Source organism: Martes martes (genome assembly GCF_963455335.1).
Source record: "Martes martes genome assembly, chromosome: 6".
In the NCBI taxonomy this organism is placed as follows: Eukaryota; Metazoa; Chordata; class Mammalia; order Carnivora; family Mustelidae; genus Martes; species Martes martes.
In genome coordinates, this window is record NC_137893.1 from 46,152,861 (window position 1) to 46,175,916 (window position 23,056).

The following is a 23,056-nucleotide window of genomic DNA, read 5'->3' on the forward strand; positions in this document are numbered from 1 at the left end:
TTTATAGTTCTTAGTTAATACATAAGGGAGAATAGAAAAATATTTAGAGATGAGTTGTTAACACTTAATATTCTTCTTCAATTCATTCTGACACTTTATTCTTCTTATTTTGTACTGCCGCTTTACTAAAAGACAAAGAAAATTTAATTCAATAAAATATGACTAAGTGTAAAATGTAATGGAGTTTTTATTTGCTGCTTTATGTTCCATTTTCACATGTGGAAAACTGCTCTCAGTAAAAACATTCCTGTGGTTAAAAAAAATTTTTTTTTTTCCTCTTGTGGTAAAACCTTTTAATGTCATCTCTTTTGTGAATCTCTCTCCAATTTACCTCATGGTAAAAATATAAAAACAAATTGATAACATTGCTTATTTTCTTATCCAGAATACTCTAAATCTCTTTTTTATAAGTTAGAAACACTTTCCTCTTTTATCATAAATACTTATAGAGGAGAAATTAGGAGCCAATTCATAGGGCATTCTTCCCTTGCTGTAAGATCACACTTGCCTGACTTCTTTAATCTCTACAGCTCTCACCTAAAGGAGGTTTAAAGAACAAAGACACTGATTGGGCCCCTGGCTGGCTCAGTCAGTAATGCATGTGGCTCTTGATCTTGGGGTTGCTAGTTCAAGTCCCACATTGAGTGTAGAGATTACTTAAAAATAAAATCTTAAAAAAAAAAAAAAAAGCCAAAGACAATGAAACCAAGCCATAAAAGTGGTTGGCTAAAAAATACTCTTATTCTTTAGGTTAATAAAGCAAAGCATTCACTAGGTAGGATATTTGTGTTTCCATCTTATCATTCATCTGTTATTTCACAGTTCACATTTTCTTTGTTACTTGTGAAACTGTAGCTATATACAATTTACTTCTGTTACCTGAAGTAAATTTTCTTCAGTTATCTTTTAAGAGTATACCATATTCAGTTTCTTTTTAAATCATTGTTGCAAAATCTTTTCATAGTTATTATGTTTATTATTTGTCTGCTTTTCTTTTATAAGTGACAGATATCAAAGTTTGCTCTTTGATTAAAAATGTGAGCTGGTGTTCCTTGTGTTCTCTACATGCTGCTTTAGGGTTTATTAAAACCTAGCAGTCTTAAAGACTGCTTCATGTGCTTCATGTATTACATGGTGTCTTAGTTTTGTAGGGCTGTTGTAATAGTACTACAGACTGCGTGGTTCAAGAGGGTAGATATCCAAGATCAAGGTGTCAATGGGATTAATTTTTTCTAAGGTCTCTCTCCTTGGCTTTTCTTCCTCTGGTTTTCCTTCAGTGTCTTCATATGGTCTTTCCTCTGTTTGTAATTTTTTCTTATAAGAACACTAGTTACACTGGATTAGGACCCACCCTTCTGACCTCATTTAACTTAATTGCCTCTTTAAAGACTGTTTCCAAATACAGTCATATTCTGAGGTTTTGGGAGTTAGGACCTCAACATATGGCTTTGGTGAGGACACAGTTTGGGCCATAACATTTGGTTAGTCCTCAAGAGGGCATGGACAGTTGTTTTTGCATAGTTATTCTTCATTTATTAAATCAATGTTCCAGGTCGCAGATATCTGATTCTGGTTTTATGTTTAGTCTGACCTTTAGTTCATGTATACAGTGTTTCTAGATCTAGAATCCTTGCTGGAACTTGAACTCACAAAGTTGAAGCCTCCTACCATTTAGAAAGTTCACTCTTGTGTTCCAGAAAATACCATTATATTTGGCATGAACTGGCTATGATGGAGAGAAACTGAAGAAAAGAAAAACCTGATAGACTTTCTGTCACGTGTAGCTGCCATATGTCAGAGACTAGTGTTGGCACTAAAATGTGGCCTGTGTGAGTTTTCTATTGCTACCATAAAAAGTTATTACAAACTCAGTGGCTTTAAACAACACAAATATATTACATTATAGCTCTATAGGTCACAAGTCTGACACAAGTCTCAAACGGCTAAAATCATGAAAGGTGTCCACAGGGCTGTGTTTCACAGCCTGTCTTTTCCAGCTTCTACAGACTGCCTCCTCTGTCCCTTGGTTCATGGTGCTCTTTTTTCCATTTTCAAGCCAGCAGTGTAGTGTCTTCCTGGCTCTACTTCTGTCGTCACAGTCTTTCTTTGAGTACAGCCAGGAAAGACTTTTGCCTCTCAGGGACTCACCCTTAATCACATCTGCAGTCTCTTTTGCCACTTCAGGTAACACATTCACAAGTTAAAAGAATGGGGGAAGTCATTATTCTGCTTACCGTGGAGTCCCAGCTGGAATGTCACCATTTGTCCCTCCACCTCCTTCTTGTCTTTTTCCTTTCACAGTATGGAATTTCTTGTCATTGCAGAAAAGTGATCCTGCACTGGAATGAGCACTAATCATTTCATAAAGCCAGAGGAGAGAAGATTCCTTAGTTTCCAGGCTTTCAGCTTACAGTGTCATGTGCTTTTTCTTCATTGTCTATTTTTATCTCACCTTCTCTAAATTAGGTGATAATGGATCGTATCAAGAATTTCTTTGTTTTTTGAGATACTACACCAATGCTTTGGGAATGAGATGGCGTCTTTCTTCAGTTTGTCTTTATATGCACTGAAACTATCCAGAAGTCCTTGAAATTTGTGGTATATTTTAGGAATAGCCATTATATAAACTAAAATAGACAAGATATTTACCTGAGACAGGAACCTTTTAGGAAGTAGAATACTTTTATTTTAACTTAATAATATAAATTTGAAATTACTCGTTCTCAATATATGTTCTATGAACCAATCACTTCAGAATCACCAGGGGCATGTGTTAAGAATACCAGATCCTGGGCCCTGCTCCAGACTTACTGAATCACAGTCAAATTTTAATCATTTTTATTTCTACCACTTTTTAACATTCATGCTAGCTCATATGCTTGCTGACATTTAAAGTGTTGATTTTATGCAAAATTTAAAATTTTATGCCTCAGACTCTTGGCTGAATGTTGGCAGTTAGTTTCCTTTTATTTATTTATTTATTTGTGTGTGTGTGTGAGAGAGAGAGAGAGAGAGAGAGAGAGAGAATGGAAGGGTGAGAGAGTCTGAGGCATACTCCGCACTGAGTGCAGAGCCTGACATAGGACTCAGTCCCATGACTATAAGATCATGATCTTAGCTGAAACCAAGAGTCAGATGCTTAACCACCACCCAAGCAGTTAGTTTCCTTAATTGTATTGATGATATGAGCCAGCAAAACAGCCAAAATTATATATTCTTTACAGAACCTGATTTTTTTTTAAAGATTTTATTTATTTATTTGACAAACAGAAATCACAAGTAGGCAGAGAGGCAGGCGGTTTGGGGGGGGGGAGCAGGCTCCCCGCTGAGCAGAGAGCCTGATGTGGGGCTTGATCCCAGGACCCTGGGATCATGACCTGAGCTGAAGGCAGAGGCTTAACCCATTGAGCCACCCAGGCGCCCCTCAGAACCTGATATTTTCATTTGAAAATGAGTAAATGGCAACAAAGGAGATGATTATCTGTATATTATAAATAAAATTTTAAAATAAATGCTGACGTGGGGAATATTCATAACATTATGACAGATAAACATTAATAATGTTCTTAATATTCAGAGAACACTTCCAAGGCAGTAAGAAAAGTCAAATGTGAAATATAAAATTGCCTAAGGGCGTAAGGGCGCAGATAATTTACAAATGAAGAAATAAAAATGGTCAATAAACATAAAAAATGTCCAACAATGTTAAAAGAGAAATACAAGTGAATGCTGCTTGACATTTTGTATATGAAAACATATGCATTTATTTTTATATATCTAACATTTGCATATTATATTTTTTGTGTATATTTCATATACATCTAGTATATATGGAAAGATAATTTTACTTGACGTTGCAACAAAATAGATACACAGGCGGTTCCTGACTTATGATGGTTTGACTTCTGATTTTTGGACTTGACAAAGGTGCCAAAACAATATGCATTCAGTAGAAACCATACTTCAGATTTTGAATTTTGATCTTTTTTCAGACTGTGGTATGTGGTATGATCTCACTCGTGATGCTGGTTAAAGGCAACGAGTTCCTGGTCAACCATGTGGTCAGGAGGTTAAACAGCCACTACACTTACAACCATTCTGTATCCAGACAACCATCCTGTTTTTCAGTATACTAGTCAAGAAATTACATGACATACCAGCATGTTATTATAAAATAGGCTTTTTGTCGATGATTGTGCCCAAGTGTAGCCCAATATAAGTGTTCTGAGCACATTTAAGGGAGGCTAGACTAAGTTATGGTGTTCATTAGGTGAACATTAAATGCATTTTTAACTTAAGATGTTTTCAGTTTATGATGGGCTTATTGGGATGTAATTCTATTGTAAGTTCAGGAAGATTTATACTTAGATGTCCCTAGGTTGAGAGATTAATTTGTTCATCCTCTCTAGGAGGGCAGAGTTTTAATACAGTTTGCAAGCTTTTAAAATGTTCATCTAGTGACATGAAAACTTTCTATAATATATTCCTCTGTTAAAAGGGTTATAAAACAGTCTATGATTTTGTCACACATTTAGAGAGATAGTATTCTGCATGCATAGACATAGGGAAAAGGACCTAGAAGAGTATGTATCAAGATGCTAATAGTGGGTAGAGATTATTGGTATTCTTTGTTTTTAATTTTATTTTTCAGTCCTCTCAAATTTTCTGATAGGTAATACTGCTTTTTTAATGATAAAGAAGACCTTAAAATAAAAAAATATTTTTCCTGACTACCAAAGTTTTGTTATTTATTTTATTTTATTTTTTTAATTTTATTTTTCATTTGAGAGAGAGAATGAGAGACAGAGCATGAGATGGGGGAGGGTCAGAGGGAAAAGCAGATACCCTGCCGAGCAGCGAGACTGTTGTGGGACTCAATCCTGGGACTCCAGGATCATGAGTTGAGCAGAGGGCAGTCGGTTAAGCAACTGAGCCACCCAGGCACCCAAATTTTTGTAATTTGTTGAAAAAAGATGAATACAGAATATTTAGGATGTTCTGACAAAGTCAATACAGGGCACAGGATAAAAATCACTAAATTCAGGACATGTCCATATATATAGGATGCCTGGCAACCCTAAACACACACCAAGGTCTTTTTAGGAATGAAAAATAAATTACTTTTTTTCATTCTTGAGAAAGTATTTTTTAATTCTCAAACTCTGGATTAGAAAGGTAGGAATGTGAGAAAGGAGCAAGGTGAGAGTTGATAATAATTTCTATTAGCATTAAATAAATGAATACTTCAAATACAAGTTTCCAAGGTTCCAGAATTGAGCTATTGCTAATACATAAGTAATTACCTTCACCAATGTATTCCCTCCTTATCTCCTTTTTGGAACTCTTCTATTGCTATACATTTTTGCCTTTTACTATTTTTTTCCCTACTCTTTTTCCTTCTTTCATGCGTGTAAGTCTTTAGTGACACCACGTGTATTGTATGTGACAATTGTTGCTAAAGGAAGTCTTAACTTTTTTTAAGTCTTTGCTTAATTTCAAGTCTTTCATTTATTTTCCAACAAAGATCTCTTAAATATGTACTCTACTTCATTTTCCAACAAAGATCTCTTAAATGTGTACTCAAGAAGTTTTGAATCCGATGAATTAGTATCACTTCTGTGCCAGGCTATTTGGTGGATGGAGCCATTATCAAAACTGGGTAATCTCGTTAAATTGCTTTTTTGTAGATACTAATTTTTTTGGTCAGTAAGATTTCCAAGAATGCCCTCATTATTCAAGGCTTAATTATCATGAAATTTTTAAAAGACAGTAACTTTGGCAGGGACATTGTAACTGAAAGAATTTTATAACTTCCTGATTTAATTCAAAGATAACAAGATAAAGGGTTCATAAATCTTCATAATTGACTCTTCATTGTCGTCAGACTTCTTAATGATATACACTTTAATTATTAGCATGGGAAAGAATGAGAGAAAAGGCAAAACACGTAACATCTTTTCTCAATTATGTTCTTCGTCTAATTCATACTGTAGAAATCCAAATACATTCCAGACGTGGAGAAAGTGTTCTTATTCTGGCAGCCATTGGTAGCTCATTGGTGCTTCAACCTCAGCTGGTCAGCAGCCTGCCAGTGGACTGTTTTCAGGCCTCACAAAGCAGCTTGGCTTTACAACAGCACTGTTTTGGATTTTACATTTCATCTGAAATACATTTATATGATTAAATATGTTAACTTACAGCTAGCTGGAAAGCCTTAACTCATTGTTGTGCAGTATATTGTAAGTGGGATAACCACTGAGTCTATTGACCAAACCACTGAAAGGGGATGCCATTAATAATTATACCAGGACAAGAGGAATGAACTGGGCTGTAATTTCTGTTGGCTTTAGGCAAATCCCAACTCAGATCATTTAAATGGTTTAACCTTTTAACATCACAAGACCTGCAAAAACATATCATTTATCCATAGCAAACCACCTCCAAATTTAGTGACTTAAAACAGTTACTGTTTTATTAATGTTTATGATTCACTGGGATGGCTAGGAAGGCCAGGATGCTTGGCACAGCCTTTCTCCATCTAGATTCTCATCCTTCACAAATTGTTCACATTCCACATGTAAAATATGCACATCTCCATCCTAGGTTCCCAGAAGTTTCATCACACTAACAACAGCAGGCCCAAAGTTCAGGGTCCTGTCATCTAAGTAAGTTCTAGATGCAAATGAAGCTTCTTGTGATCTGCCTGTTGGTGTGGCTCCTTATAGCAGTTCGATGGAGAGACAGGGACAGAATAACCATAATCCACACTTCGATTTGAAATGGGAGGATTAGAAATCATATTGCCCTCAGTGGTTCGTGGCAATTCTGAATTGCCCCTGAACTCAAGTTGCCAGGCCACCTACCCTGAAGGCATGGGATATTTTTTAAATGGGACCTAGTTCTGTTTCCTTAGAATGGTTCTGTAGTTCGTTGTTCTTTTAGGCCTTTGGGTCTACTCTCTGAGCTCTTGGGTCTGTCCTTTGAGATATCTTTCCTTTTCCATAAGAAGTGGTGGTGTTGCCGCTCAACAGCTTTCTCTGCCTTCTGCCTGTGGAAAGTCGGGGGCTCAGAGAAGAATGTTCATTTTGAAGTGTCTGTCCCAAATCATCCAAATAGTACAGCACCCTTAAATTTTTCTTAAGCTTTCTATGTATCAGACTAATGTCTACCCTGTTAGAGAAAGGACTTACTCATCATTCTTTTCAGAACAGACCTCCCTATATTGACTAGCATATCCATGTGTGCAGAACCAGCTCTTTTTAGCCAGCCACGTTGGTTTTTTGGGCTCCACTTTAAATCATTCAGAGCTTTTCACAAAAGTTGTTACAACCACACACTTGATCTTTGACGGCAGACCTTATTTTACTTTGGAAATTCTTTACAAGAAAGTCCTGTGCCTTCCATGTTCTCTTTAAATTTTGCTCACAAGCTGAACATTTTCTTCTTCATCTCATCCCTGTTTTAACTTTATTATACTATGGCAAGTCAGTTTACACATTTGGCATTCTGCCTGGATATCTCTTTCACCAGATTCACAGTTCTTTAGGTACATTGTTCTTTCAGGTCACTGAAGATGACAGTGTGTCTATTACATGACATAGATTATAATTTTTTTTTCCAGCCCATAAAAACAGTTTGTCTTTTAAAATTTCATTCAGCAATATTTTGTAGTTTCCACTGTATAAGGCTTACACATATTTTCTGAAATATGTCCCTCTGAATTTTATGTTTTGGAATGATATTGTAAATGGAGTTGTATATTTTATTTCATTTTCAATTGTTCATTGCTAGTATATAGAGATATAGTTGATTTGTATATATTGGTCTTAGAGCCCACTATTGTGTTAAATTCACATATTTTTTCTAGTGGATTATTTTGTATGTAGATTTCTAAATATTTTTCATGTTCATGATCATGCATATACAAATAAAAAGTTTACTTTCTTCCTTTTAATACATATTCCTGTATTTTCTTTTTCTTGCCTTATTGTAATGGCTAGGGTCTCCAATGTCATGTTGAATAGAAGTGGCAAGAGTAGATATCCTTGGGATGCCTGGGTGGCTCAGTCGTTAAGCGTCTGCCTTTGCTCAGGTCATGATCCCAGGGTCCTGGGACCAAGTCCCGCATCAGGCTTCTTGCTCAGTGGGGATCCTGCTTCTCCCTCTGCCTGCCATTCCCCCAATTTGTGCACTCTCTCCCTCTGACAAATAAATAAATAAAATCTTTTCTTAAAAAAGAGTAGATATTCTTGTCTTGTTTCCAGTTTAGGGAAATAGCATTCAATCTTTCACTGTGAGATATGTTGTTAGCTGTGGGTTTTTCACAGATGCCCGCTATTAGGTTGAGGAAGTTCATTTCTATTCCTAGTTTACTGGAAGCTTTTGTTATGTATTTTATAGTATATAAATTATACCATATACTAAAACTTGTAAGAGTAATGTCTTATATCTATCAGTTTTAGAAAAAACTTGAACTTTGTAAAATTTAAAAAGTTTAAGAAAACTTTAGTTAAGGCTAAAAATTTATTTTTAACATCAGCCAGCTAATGTACTAAATGTATAATCAAAATGTTTGTTGAAGACTTTTGCTTTCAGAAACAAAACAAATCTAAGGAAAGAATTATATCTTTCTATTTCCTAAACTAATATAATATTTCAAAACTCAGTATTACTTTTCTATGTGACAAACTTTGCTTGTAAAATGAGAATTGAACTTTTCTAATTAGCACCACTGAAAGACTTTAATTCCTTTTATGTCTACCAGATAAAACAGAATGTTTTAATGTTTAATAGTTCTTTTTCCTATTTGACATATACTCTGGACATATTCTGTGTAACACATAATAATACTGTAGTAGTAATTCTCACTTAGTATGGAAAGATTTTTTTTCCATTTCTATACATCTGTAGATGAGGAAACTGAGCTCAGAAAATGTGAATGACATCCCTATCGTTTCTATATCTGTGGTAACTTTTTTTTAATAGGATTTACTCAAAGATCCGTTGTACATTGGGCTACGGCAGAGAAGAGTGAGAGGTCCTGAATATGATGATTTTTTGGATGAATTCATGGAGGCAGTTTCTTCCAAGTATGTATAATCTTTATTTTATCTATATTTGAATTGAATTTCAAAAATTTCAAGATAACCTAACATAATGAACTATAAAGGTGTCCACGTTTGGTGTAGGATATTTAGTAAGTAGAAGTGATTTATATGAAATGCATACACACACAATCTTAATTATTAGTGACCTAAAGATAAAGTCATGCATCTATCTCAAAAAAAATGTTGTCTTTGTTGCTGTTCCTGAAGATACTTTTATGAAAATGTTTAGATTGTGTGGTTATTGAAATGCATGATTATGGTGAATGAGACAGTGGTCACTGACCAAATTACCTGAGCAAGCTATTTTATGATTGGCAGTCTGTACTTTGTTTCTGGCTGCTAATAAAATGTGGTTTCCAGTCATCTTTGTGGGTATATCTGACACTTTTGTGGTAGGAAGTGGGGATTGAGTGTGAGTTAGTATAATCCACAGGTCCAGAATGATGTTTAAGAGCCAGGACATACAATCACAATTCATAAGTCTCTGATTAAATCTATACTATTTGATTAAAGTGCATTACTCTATTACACCTATTTTAAGTAACATTTAATTGTGGGCCAAGTGCTACTATGAAGTTTTCCAATTTTTTTTTTTCTTTCAGCAAAGAGACTTCTACCATAATTTAGTAAAGTATTCTGAGAGAATTTTGTCACACTAATGGGACAGCCATCCCATTTGTTACTGTGCAGCCACAGAAACCATGGGCTATTTTAAAACCTATATGTTGCCTTGGTTTTTCGTAGAAATAAACTCATCAGTAGAATCAGCTGTAACTAGAGACATAGTTTTTTTTTTTTATTATAAGGTTTAATTTTAAGAAGTTGTATGCAACAGCAGAAAGTGCTTTCATCAGCTTGCACAATATTTAGAATGTGTTGACTCTCTCATTGCCTAAGGTTTCAAGGCAGAGTATATTTGCCAGTTAGTATGGGCTACTTTTTAAAAACATAGGCCTGATTTCTTTATTGTTGTTATTAGCTTATTTGGTTAAGCTGTACTTATTCATAGAAATAGTTGAGGAACTGTACAGTTTAAGCTCAAGATTGCATGGTACAGTTAATTGCTAGTAGTTTCATATATAAAATGTAATGTTTTGAAATTACCCATAACTCTTTAGATAGCAGTGTTAATTGGGAGATTATGTAGAGAACATTGCAATGTTATGTAAAATAAAAGGGAAATGCAGGTCTTATCATGTTTGTTTTTATTGTCTATTTGTGTAAGTAGAGTCTATATATACAACTTCAGTATACTTACAAAGAAGCTGTTAAACAAGTTTATGAACATAGTTTGTATGGCTTATATACTTAAGTGCTGATGAAATGAAAAGAAAATAATTCCATTTGGAATCAATGAGAAGCTTTCCTCAGAAAATGAGATTTGAGCTAATTTTTTTATGCTCTGTGTCAATATAGAGTCAGTAAAGGTTTTTTTTTTCAAATAGTGAATTGAAGGATTACCTAAGATCTTTGATAAAGAAATGATGATCGACAAAATCAGTAATTTTAAATGCAGAGTATACCTATAGGTCAGAAGTTATACCATAGATTCTTCCCAGAGAAGATTCACAAAGACTTTTCAAAAAGTAGTTTCTAGCATGCTGCTGCTTTTGGAAAAGTTTTGTAGAAGCAACACCTAACATTACCCAATTAAATTGGGAAGTGTGTCCTGAAGATAAGCCCAAGATTATTTAAAAAGAAAATGTAACCTAAATTCAAGGTGAAAAATGACTGTTGCAAGTCGAGTTACTCAGGAATCACATTCTAAGATGGAGTTAAGGAGCGCCCTTGGAATGAACCCCTTTGGAAGGCGAGGGGGACAGAAGGAGTGGATAAAGGGGGAAGGATAAGGTAGATGATGGTAGTGGATAAAGCGAGAAGTTGGGCCTCAGCATAGAACCACCAATAGCCTTGGACAATTTCATTAGAATCATTCCTGTGTGCCAGTTAGATACTTAAGGGGACACTACTTTCTGCCTCTCTCTACCGCCCCATACTTTGCTGCTGTTTTTACTTACTGCATTCGCAGGGTTGGGTGGGGCAGTTTCAGATTCTTCCTCTTGACTTTCTTCATAATTATACTCTTTACCTCATAGGCCACAGACTTGATATGGGTATTGTGGCAGTTACTAATAGTGTTAGTCTATTCCAATCAGACATTTGGGGACTGAGAAAATCACCAGGTCAGTCTGTGGTGCTAATGAATGGGACCCATTATGAGCTAGACCTTGGCCAAGGCTCCATTTATTACTGACTTCCAAATGCCTTTACTCTAATGAGGAAGGTGATGGCATATAGAGGCGTTTGGTCTTCTGGTATCACTGTCAACTCTGTGCCCTTGAAATGTTTGGGTATTCCCTGCCCCCAGAGCACAGTTACCTGAATAAAGAGCTATAGGTCCCACTGGAGAAGGATTGAGGGAATTATTACCCTGTATTCTTACCATGGTGTTGCAAGTTCTTTCCTTCTGGATTCTTGGCCTCTTACATTAGAGGGTTCTGAGTCCAAAAATTTGCTGAGGCATGGAAGTTGAAAAAGATATGGTGACTTCATTGGGACAACTTCCCTCAGATTTGTTCATTCATCCTCAATTTATTTTGATTGTACACATTGACTAGTAGACTTGTCAGCTGTCTGTTTTGCACCTGGGGATGCTGTATTCTTTAAACTACCTCAATAATTCTCTCTGTGTCAGCCCCCCACTAACCCAGCCTTGCCACTCTTATGATAATTAGGTCCTCCTGGATTCTCATGGCTTCTGATCCTCATCTACACCTATCATCCCCATTGCTATCAATGAGCCCAGTTCTAGAACAGCATTTCCTTCTGTCAGTTCTGGCCTTCAGAAGAGAATCACCACAGAACTTGTTAATATGGATATCTTCTCACTGGTATCTTCCTTATGGCTTTGGTAAATGGTGTATTTTCTGGGCCCTCAGGGAGAACATAATATCTGATGGTTTTTCTGGCCTTACATAGCACTTGTATTCTAGAATGTACTCTCAGAACTTTGTGATTCCCCTCTTCTGCCATCTGCCATAGCATTTCTGGCCTTTCAACAGCATTTAATATGAGTCATTACTTTCTCCATGTTTCCAGGAACCACTCTAACAAGTCAGTTTATGCCATCTGGGATTCTTACCGGTTGTAAATCCTATAGTTCAGGAGAGCACCTCAAATCAATAAACTTTTTCTTATCTAATGGTTAAATTCTAACCTCTTTGAGCAAACACCTCAGAAATTAATCTCATATATACTCTTCTGGTTAATATAAACCAGCCAGATCTCGCAGTTCCTTTGTAGAATATCCTCTTTCTTTCTTTGTTAGGCCTAGTATGTCCTAGGTGGGTTATATTGTGACATAACCCTTGTTATGGGCCTGTGGGTCTGGAGAGGACGTGAAGGTAGATGAAAGTTAGGGAGGTACATGTTGTCTGAGGAGGGAGAAGCTTCTGTGTATGTGATTCCCAAGGAGGAAAGGGCAGACCATTTTTGTGGCTTCAGAAAGTTTTAGGGAATCTGGGAATTCAAGATTTTGGGAGGCATCAAACCAGATATCTCTTGTGTCAGGATCCAACCAGGATCCTGATTTAGCAGGTCTGCCTTGCTGAAGTTTGCGAGTATTTGAATACTGCGATGATTAATCCTTATTCCTGGTGATTAGCTCTCTCTGCCCAGGAGCTGTAGAATCTGAGAGCATTTTTGTATCTACTTGGGAGGTCCTCTGGTTTTTACGTTGATGATTGCTTGTCCTCAACTTTTTGTGATCTTTTCCTGTTGTCCATATAGTTAGTATTTCTGCTGTATTTCTCAAACACCTCACACATCATTCTAGCTAAAGAGTTCCCTTCTGCAGGTATACTGTCTGACCCTACTATGGTGAGAGTTTGAACAGTTGGACTGCCTCCTGTGCCGGGCATTCTCTCTGCTCCACCTCCCACCAGGAACGGGGTCCACGTCACCAGCCAGGCAGTGAGTGATCCAGCTGCAGAGCCTCATCTTATCACCAGCTTTCTCAGACCACTCCCAGTGCTGTCACAGATGAGATGCAGATTCTGCATGGAATTTTAGTGTTCAAGAGGTTTATAAGACATGCCCTAGAGGGGCGCCTGGGTGGCTCAGTGGGTTAAAGCCTCTGCCTTCGGCTCGGGTCATGATCCCGGGGTCGCTGGGATCGAGCCCCGCATGGGGCTCTCTGCTCAGCAGGGAGCCTGCTTCCTCCCTTCTCTCTCTGCCTGCCTCTCTGCCTGCTTGTGATGCGTCTGTCAAATAAATAAATAAATAAATAAATCTTTAAAAAAAAAAAAAAAAGGGACGCCTGGGTGGCTCAGTTGGTTGGGCAGCTGCCTTCGGCTCAGGTCATGATCCCAGCGACCTGGGATCGAGTCCCGCATCGGGCTCCTTGCTCGGCAGGGAGCCTGCTTCGCCCTCTGCCTCTGCCTGCCACTCTGTCTGCCTGTGCTCGCTCTCTCTCTCTCTCTCTAATAAATAAATAAAATCTTTAAAAAAAAAAAAAAAAAAAAAAAAAAAAAAGACATGCCCTAGAGATCAACCCCTAACGAAGGAGTATAAGGAGGCAGGAATGCGCAGAGGGGTGAAGGCCCAATGACACTTTCCATGCACCCCATGGGGAACTTTGGAGCTACAGTGGCTTTTCAGATGTGTCCCAGTTGGGCTGGGTTGGCCAAGCCTTTATAATCCTGAATTGTTTGGTCCTTGGATGTGGGTCAGGCTGAGAAAAGAGCATGACCTGTGATATAGTACTCTCTGCAGTGGACACAGTCCGTGGGACAGCAGTGGAGGTTCTCAGTGCCATGTCACAGTGGTCAGTACAAGGACATTTAGATAAAGATAAAATTTAAGAAGAAAAGTTTCAAGGTTGTGATTATGGCATGTCTTGAAATCTGTTAACTATACCATTTCTGATATTTTTTTTTTTTTAAGATTTATTTACTAATTTGTCAGGGGGGGCGGAGCATGAATGGGGGAGCAGCAGGCAGAGGGAGAAGCAAGTTCCCTGCTGAGCAAGGAACGCTGATGCGGGACTCAGGACCCTGCGATCATGACCTGAGCCAAAGGCAGATGCTTAACCAACTGAGCCACCCACACATCCCTCTGATATTCTGTTATCAAGCCATATGACAGACAAATGCTAGACTCTGCAAAATATTTTTGGTTTAGAAGAATTGGCCATTGGAGCAAACCACTGAGTTGCCTTAGCTACCTGTACCCTAACAGGATCTAGATTTCTCTACTACAAATGTCTTGTCAAATGACTTAGTCTTTCTTTCTTATTGTTTTAATTCATTTTTATTTGTTAAAAGTCAAGCACTGTGTTTGGTGCTGGGGATACAGGGATGAATAAGACAAAAATAATCCTTTTCATATAGCTTGTTCTTTGCTAGAATAGACAGATAACCAGTGAACAAGTGAGTAATAAAATGAAACAATGAAATCGTAATAAATATAACGGAGACAAATTGCTGTCTAAGAATAATATGTGACTTTATTTATGTAAATCAGGTGAATATTATTGTTATCTCTTTTTCTGAGCACAGACTTTACTTTTCTTCTGTTTACTTTATTAATTGATATGGTTATCTCTTTTATGAAGTTTATTGCCAAAATCCTTACACTTTTTCGGTAATGATGCTTTTGTTGAAACTTAACATGAACTCTTTGATTATAGGTAGGTAAATTAATAAACAGTGGGAAAACTGAATTCAGAAAGCACTGATTAATTAGACTGGATATTAATTAGCATCTCCAGTGGAATACTACAGATCTGTTTTCCTGGAACTTGCCTTTTCAACAGTTTTATCAATTGGGCCTAGTATTTCTACATCTGAGAATATAGGTTAAGAAAATAATCCTAAGAAAAGAAAAAGAAAATAATCCTAAATAAGGAATGAATTTTATGCCCAAATAGGTTCACTGAGCATTTTTATTACATGATTTTCCAGAATAGGCCCCTCTCTTCTGTTTTCTTCTACCTCAGTGATTGCTCTAACACACTTTCCTCACCTTATTTGTTCTCATCCCCCTAATCTCTCTACTTCAGAGTGCTTCAGGTCTGGAGCTTAATACTCTTTTCTTTACTATCTATCCTCACTTCCTCGGGGACATCATCTAGTCATTCATTTTTTTTTAATTTTTCAATTTTTTTAAATTATTGAAGTATAGTTGACATACAGTGTTATGTTAGTTTCATTTTTTTAAGTAAGTTTTTATTTTAATTCCAGTATAGTTAACATACAGTGTTCTGTTAGTTTCAGGCGTACAATGTAGTGGGTCAGCAATTCTATACATTACTCAGTGCTAACCATGGTAAGTATACTCTTAGTCCTCACCACCCATTCACCCACCTACCCTCTGGTAACCATCAGTTTGTTCTCTATAGCTCAGAGTCTGCTTCTTGATTTGTCTCTTTCTCTCTTTTTTGTTCCTTTGCTCATTTTTTTGTTTCTTAAATTCCACACATTTGTCTTTCTCTGACTGACTTATTTCACTTAGCATTAAACTCTCTAGCTCCATCCATGTAGTTGCAAATGGCAAGATTTCATTGTTTTTCGTGGCTGAAAAATATTCTTCTGTGTATACAGATACCACATCTTTATTCATTTATCAGTCGATGGACACGGGCTGCCCAATACACTTTGGGTTTTTTTTTTTTTTTTAAAGATTTATTTACTGGGGCGCCTGGGTGGCTCAGTGGGTTAAAGCCTCTGCCTTCAGCTCAGGTCATGATCCCAGGGGATCGAGCCCCACATTGGGCTCTCTGCTCAGCAGGGAGCCTGCTTCCTCCTCTCTCTCTGCCTGCCTCTCTGCCTACTTGTGATCTCTCTCTGTCAAATAAATTAAAAAAAAAAAAAAGATTTGTTTACTTACTTGAAAGAGAGAGAAAACACATAAGTGGAAGGGACAGAAGGAGAGAGAAAGAATCTCAGGCAGACTCTGTGCCAAGTGCAGAGCCCAATGCAGGGCTCAGTCTAACCACCGTGAGATCTTGACCTGAGATGAAACCAAGAGTCAGATACTTAACCCAGTGTGCCACCCAGGTGTCCCATAGTTTGGCCGTTAAAAATAGTGCTGCAATAAATATGGGAGTACATGTATCCCTTTGAATGAATGTTTTTGTATTTTTGAATAAATACACAGTAGTATAATTACTGGATCATGGGGTAGTTCTATTTTTAACATTTTTGAGTTTCAGGTGAATAACACAATGATTCAACAATTCTATACATTACAGAGTTCTCACCATGGTGAGTGTCATCACCATCTGTCACCATACAACATTATTATAATTTTATTCACTATTTTCTCAATGCTGTACTTTTCATCCTGGTGACTTATTTATGTTATAACTGGAAGTTCCTGCCTCTTAATCCCCTTTACATATTTCACCCTTCCCCATATCCCCCTCTTGTCTGGCAACCACCAGTTTGTTTTCCATATTTATGAGCTATTTCTGTTTTTGTTGTTGCTATTGTTTTGATTGTATGTTCGGTTTTTTAAAAAAATTGAAGCACGGTTAACTCACAATGTTACATTAGTTTCAGATGTACCACATAGTGTTTCAACAACTCTGTACATTATGCTATGCTCATCACAGTCACCATCTGTCACCATCTACTATTACACTACCATCAACTGTATTGCTTATGTTGTACCTTTTGTCCCTGTGACTTACACATTCCATAGCTAGAAGCCTGTATCTCTCATTCCCCTTCCCCCATTTTGCCCCTCCCTCCACTCCCTTCTCTTCTGGGCAACTACCAGTTTGTTCTCTGTATGTATGGGACTGTTCCTGCTTTTTTTGTTTTTTGTTTGTTTTGCTTTTTAGGTTTCCCATATAAGTGAAATCATATAGTATTTGTCTTTCTCTCTCTGCCTTATTTCATTTAGCCTAATACTCTCTAGGTCCATCCATATTCTCACAGTTGGCAAGATCTCATTCTTCTTATGGCTGAGTATTATTCCATTGTGTACATAAACCACATCTTCTTTACCCATTCATCTATCAATGGACACTTGAGTTGCTTCCATATCTTGGCTATTGTAAATAATGCACAGTGATCACAGGAGTAAATATATCTTTTCAAATTAGTGTTTTCATATTCTTTAAATAAATATCCATAGGTGGAATAGCTGGATTATATTCTAGATGTATTCCTAAATTTTTGAGGAATCTATACTGTTTTCCAGTGTGGCTACAGCAATTTACATTCCCTGTTTTCCACATTTTCTTTAAGACTTGTCTTTTTTTTTATTTTTTATTTTGGGAGGGTGATTGTCATTCTAACGGGTATGAGGTGGTAGCTTATTTCCCAGATGATCAGTGATTTTTGGACATCTTTTTATGTATCTGTTTGCCATCTGTATGTCTTCTTTGGAACAAGGTCAATTCGGATCTTCTGCCCATTTCTAATCAGGTTGTTTGATTTTTTTTATTGTTGACTGTATGAATTCTTTGTTTATTTTGTATATTAATCTCATCAGATTTATGATTTGCAATTTTTTTCTCATTCAGTAGGTTGACTTTTTGTTTTTATGGTGGGTTTCTTTCACTGTGCAGAAGCTTTTTAGTTTGATATAGTCCCAATTATTTATTTTGACTTTTGTTTCCTTTGCCTTTGGAGTCAGATCCAGAAACAGTTTGCTAAGACCATTGTCAAGGGGTTTACTGCATATGTCTTCTAGGAATTTTATAGTTTCAGGTCTTACATTCAAGTCTTTAATCCATTTTAAGTTAATTTTTATGGATGTTATGTAATAGTGTTCTAGTTTCATTTCTTTTCTTTTTTTCTTTCTTTGTTTTTTTTGGCACATGACTGTCTATCTTCCCAGCACCCCTTACTGAAGAGACTATGCTTTATTTTATGTTCTTGGTTCCTTTGCCATAAGTTGTCTGTATAAGTGTGCATTTATTTCTGGGCTCTTGATTCTGTTCTATTGATCTGTATGTCAGTTTTTATGCCAGTACCACCTTGTAGTATAGTTTAAATCAGGGAGCATGATACCTCTGGCATTGTTTTTCTTTCTCAGGATTGCTTTGCTTATTTGGGATTTCTTGTGGTTCTATACAAATTTTAGAATTATTTGTTTTAGTTCAATGATAGATGGCATTGGAATTTTCATAGGGATTGCATTGAATCTGTAAATTGCCTTGGGTATTATGGACATTTAATTTCTTAAATTCCACATATGAGTGAAATCATATGGTATTTGTCTTTCTCTGACTTATTTCACTTAGCATAATACACCCTAGTTCTATCCACGTTGTTCAAATGGCCAGAGTTCATTTTTTAAATTTTCCATTGTGTATATATACTACATCTTCTTTATCCATTCATCTGTCAATGGACATCTGGGCTCTTTCCATATTTTGGCAGTTGTGGACATTGCTGTTATAAACGTTGGGGAGCATGTGCCCCTTTGAATAACTATTTTGTATCCTCTGGATAAATACCTAGGAGTGTAATTGCTGGGTCATAGGGTAGTTCTACTTTTAACTTTTTGAGGAACCTCCATACTGTTTTCCAGAGTAGCTGCACCAGCTTGCATTCCCACCAACGGTGTAACAGGGTTCCCCTCTCTGTATCCTCGCCAACATCTTTTGTTTCCTGAGTTGTTAATTTTAGCCATTTTGACTGGTGTGTAGTGGTATATCGTTGTGGTTTTGATTTGTATTTCCCTGATACCAAGTAATGTTGAGGTATTTTTTTTTCTTTTTCTTTTTTTTTTTTTTTATGTCTGTTAGCCATTTGGATGTCTTCTTTAGAGAAGTGTATGTTCATGTCTTTTGTTCATTTCTTGACTGGATTTTTTGTTCTGTGGGTGTTGAGTTTGATGGGTTCTTTATAGATCTCGGATACTAGCCCTTTATTTGATAGTCATTTGTAACTATCTTCTCCCGTTCCTTTTAGTTTTGTTGATTGTTTTCTCTGCTGTGCAAAAGTTTTTTATCCTGATGAAGTCCCAATAGTTCATTTTTGCTTTTGTTTCCCTTGCCTCTGGAGACACGTCTAGCAAGAAGCTGCTGTGGCCAAGATCACAGAGGTTGCTTCCTGTGTTTTCCTTTAGGATTTTCATGGATTCCTATCTCACATATAGGTCCTTCATCCTTTTTGAATTTATTTTTGTGTATGATGTAAGAAAGTGGTCCAGTTTCCTTCTTTTGCGTATAGCTGTCCAATTTTCCCAGCACCATTTGTTGAAGAGATAATCTTTTTTCATTAGATATTCTTTCTTGTGTTCTTGAAGATTAGTTGACCATAGAGTTGAGGGTCCACTTCTGGATTCTATGTTCTGTTCCATTGATCTTTGTGTCTGTTTTTGTGCCAGTACCATACTGTTTTGATTTTTACAGCTTGAAGTAATACAGCTTGAAGTCTGGAATTGTGATACATCCAGCTTTAATTTTCTTTTTCAGCAGTACTTTTGCTATTTATGGTCTTTTCTGGTTTCATACAAATTTTAGAATTGTTTGCTCCAGCTCTGTGCAAAATGCTGGCATCGTTTTGATAGGGATTACATTATATGTGCAGACTGCTTTGGGTAGTATAGACATTTTAACAATATTTGTTCTTGTGCAATCAATGATCACGGAATGTTCTTCCATTTGTGTACTTACTCAATTTCTTTCATAAGTGTTCTATAGTTTTCAGAGTACAAAATTATTTCCTCCCATTCGTGAGCATGGAATATCTTTCCATTTATTTGGGTCTTCGTCAGTTTTCTTTTTTCCTCCTCCTCCTTCAGTTTCTCTCATCAGTGTCTTATAGTCTTCAATGTACAAGTCTTTCATTTCCTTGGTTAAATTTATTACTAGATTTTTTTTTAAGATGCAATTTTAAATGAGATTGGTTTCTTAATTTCTCCTCTGGTAGTTTGTTATTGTTGTATATAAACACCACAGATTTCTGTATATCAGTTTCATATCTTATAACAGTTTTGTATCCTACAACAATTTTTTGGTAAAGAGTTTATGGTTTCTGCATATAGTATTACAGCATGTACAAATAGAGATGGTTTTATTTCATTCCTTTTCAATTTGGACGCCTGTTATTTTTTTCAAGTCTGTTGTGGCTAGAACTTTCCAATACTATGTTGAATGTAAGTGGTAAGAGTGGCCATCCTTGTCTTATTCCTGATTTTGGAGGAAAAGCTTTCAGCTTTTTGCCATTAAGTATGTTATTCATTATAGGTTTGTTATATATAGCCTTTATTATGTTGAACTGTATTCTTTCTATAGCCATTTTGTTGAGAATTTTTATCATAATTGGATGTTGAATTTTGTGAAATGCTTTTTCTGCATCTGTTGAGGTGATCATATGGTTTTTATTCTTCATTTTGTTAATGTGCTATGTCACATTGATTTGCAGATGTTGAACCCTTTTTGCATCCCTGGAGTAAATCCCATTTGATCATGCTGTATAATCCTTTTAATGTTTTGTTGAATTTGGTTTGCTAATATTTCTTGACAGTTTTTGCCTCTATGCTCATCAAGAATATTGCCTGAAATTTCCCTTTTTCTGTGGTGTCCTTATCTGGTTTTGGTTTTTAAGGTAGTGATGGTCTTGTAAAATGAGTTTTGAAGTGTTTACTTCTCTTCAATTTGTTTTGGAAGAGTTTGAGAAGGATCGATATTAACTCTTTTTTGAATATTTGGTAGAATTAACCAGTGAAATTGTCTGATCCTGGGCTTTCTTTCTTGGGAGGTTTCTGATTACTGATTCAGTCTTCTTACTAGAAATTAGTCTATTCAGATTTTATATTTCTTCATGATTCTGTCTTGGAAAATTGTGCATTTCTAGAAATTTAGCCGTTTCTTCTAGTTTGTCCAATTTGTTGTGTAATTGTTTACTGTAGTCTCTTAAAATACTTTGTATTTCTGTAATTGCTTTTTCATTTCTAATTTTATTTGAGCCTCCCTTTTTTTCTTGGATTGTCTAGCTAAAAGTTTGTCAGTATTGTTTATCCTTTCAAAGAATCAGCTCTTAGTTTCATTGACCATTTTTATTGAATTTTTAGTCTCTGTTTCATTTATTTCTGTTCTGATCTTTAGTGTTTTGTTCCCTCTCCTAACTTTAGGCTTCATTTGTTCTTTTGCTAATTCCTTTAAGTGTGAGGTTAATTATTTATTTGAGAGTTTTCTTGTTTCTTTAGGTAAACCTGTATCACTATGAACTTCCTTCTTACAACTACTTTTGCTTCATCCCATAGATTTTGGTATGTTGTGTTTCTGATTTCCTTTGTCTCTAGCTATTTCCTGATTTTTCCTTTGATTTCTTTGATGGCCCATTGGTTTTTCAGTAACATGTTGTTTAATATTCACATAGAGTTTTTCCAGTTTTCTCCTTGTAATTTTTAGTTTACACCATTGTAGTTAGAAAAGATGCTTGATATAATTTCAGTCTTCTCAAATTCATTGAGACTTGTTTTGTGACATTACATATGATCTCCCCTGGAGAATGTTCCACAAGAACTTCAGAAAAATGTGTGTATTTTCCTGCTTTTAAATGGAATATTCTGGATATATCTGTGAAGTTCATTTGGTCTAATGTGTCATTTAAGGCCATTGTTTCCTTACTAATTTTTTGTGTGGATGATCTCTCCATTGATGTAAGTGGGATGTTAAAAGCCCTTACTATTATTGTATTGCTGTCAATTTCTTCCTTTAGCTTTGATAGTATCTGCTGTATATATTTTGATGCTCCTATGTTGGATGCATATGTATTTATAAATGTTGTATCTTCTTGCCAGATTGACTCCTGTATCATTATGTAATGTTCTTCTTTGTCCTTTATTACATTGTTTAAGTCTATTTTGTCTGAATATAGTTACACCAGCTTTATTTTTATTTCCATTTGCATGGAATATCTATCTCTCTCCCTTCCCTTTCAATCTAGTGTATCCTTACTTCTGAAGTTAGTTTCTTGTAGCCAGAATATATATGCATTTTGTTTTTTCATTCATTGGGCCACTCTGTCTTTTGATTGGAGAATTTATTCCACTTTTATTTAAAGTAATTATTTTTTTTTAAAGATTCTATTTATTTATTTATTTGACAGAGAGAGAAATCACAAGTAGGCAGAGAATCAGGTAGAGAGAGAGGGGGAAGCAGGCTCTCTGCTGAGCAGAGAGCCCCATGCGGGGATCATGACCCGAGCCGAAGGCAGCGGCTTAATCCACTGAGCCACCCAGGCACCCCATATTTAAAGTAATTATTGATAGGTGTTTACTTATTTCCAATTTGTTGTTTTCTGGCTGTTTTTGTTGTTCCTCTTTATTACTTCTCTTTCTCCTTCCTTATTTAATGGTTTTCTTTATTGTTATTTTCAGACTTCTTTGTCATTTTCTCTTATGTATTTATCGCTAGTTTTTGCTTTGTGATTACTGTGAGGTTTGCATAAACATTATAAACATTCTATGTTTATAATAGTTTGCATAAACATTATAAACATTCTATGTTTATAATAGTTGATAAAACATTAAATTGATAAAACATTAAATTTGAACACATTCTAAAACTTTACATTTTTACACCCCCCAATATGTAGCCTCTTTTTCCTGAATCAGTTGCTCCTGAATGTTAATAAGACAAGTAATGACTGCTTCACTCAGCTGCCTTAAATTCTCTATATTAGAATTTAATTGATGATTATTAACTATATGAGAAAAATAACTACCTCAAGTGAGTTTTTAAGATGCTAGTATTATATTTTTTAATGAAAGAAATAAAATTATTCATCAAGGACTCTTCTTATTTTTATTTTTTCCTTTTTAACTTTAAATGATCAAAATTAAAAGTCAGTTGGATGCACTAGGAATGGACACAATGATGATTACTATAATATTTAGATGACTTTCCCCAACTTTGGCTGCCATTGCAAATTTTATTATGATCTGTCACATAATATTTAAGAGAAATAATGTTAGTCTGA

The 23,056-nt window shown here is 35.9% G+C and overlaps 1 protein-coding gene across 1 annotated transcript in view; it reads left to right on the forward strand.

Annotated features, from left to right (window-relative positions):
• Positions 1–23,056, forward strand: part of ME1 (malic enzyme 1) — a 186,226-nt gene that overhangs the window by 79,307 nt on the left and 83,863 nt on the right. Inside the window, exon 6 of the mRNA XM_080805792.1 lies at positions 8,986–9,089. Coding sequence (XP_080661918.1) covers positions 8,986–9,089 — 104 coding nt within the window. The remainder of the gene's footprint in view (positions 1–8,985; positions 9,090–23,056) is intronic.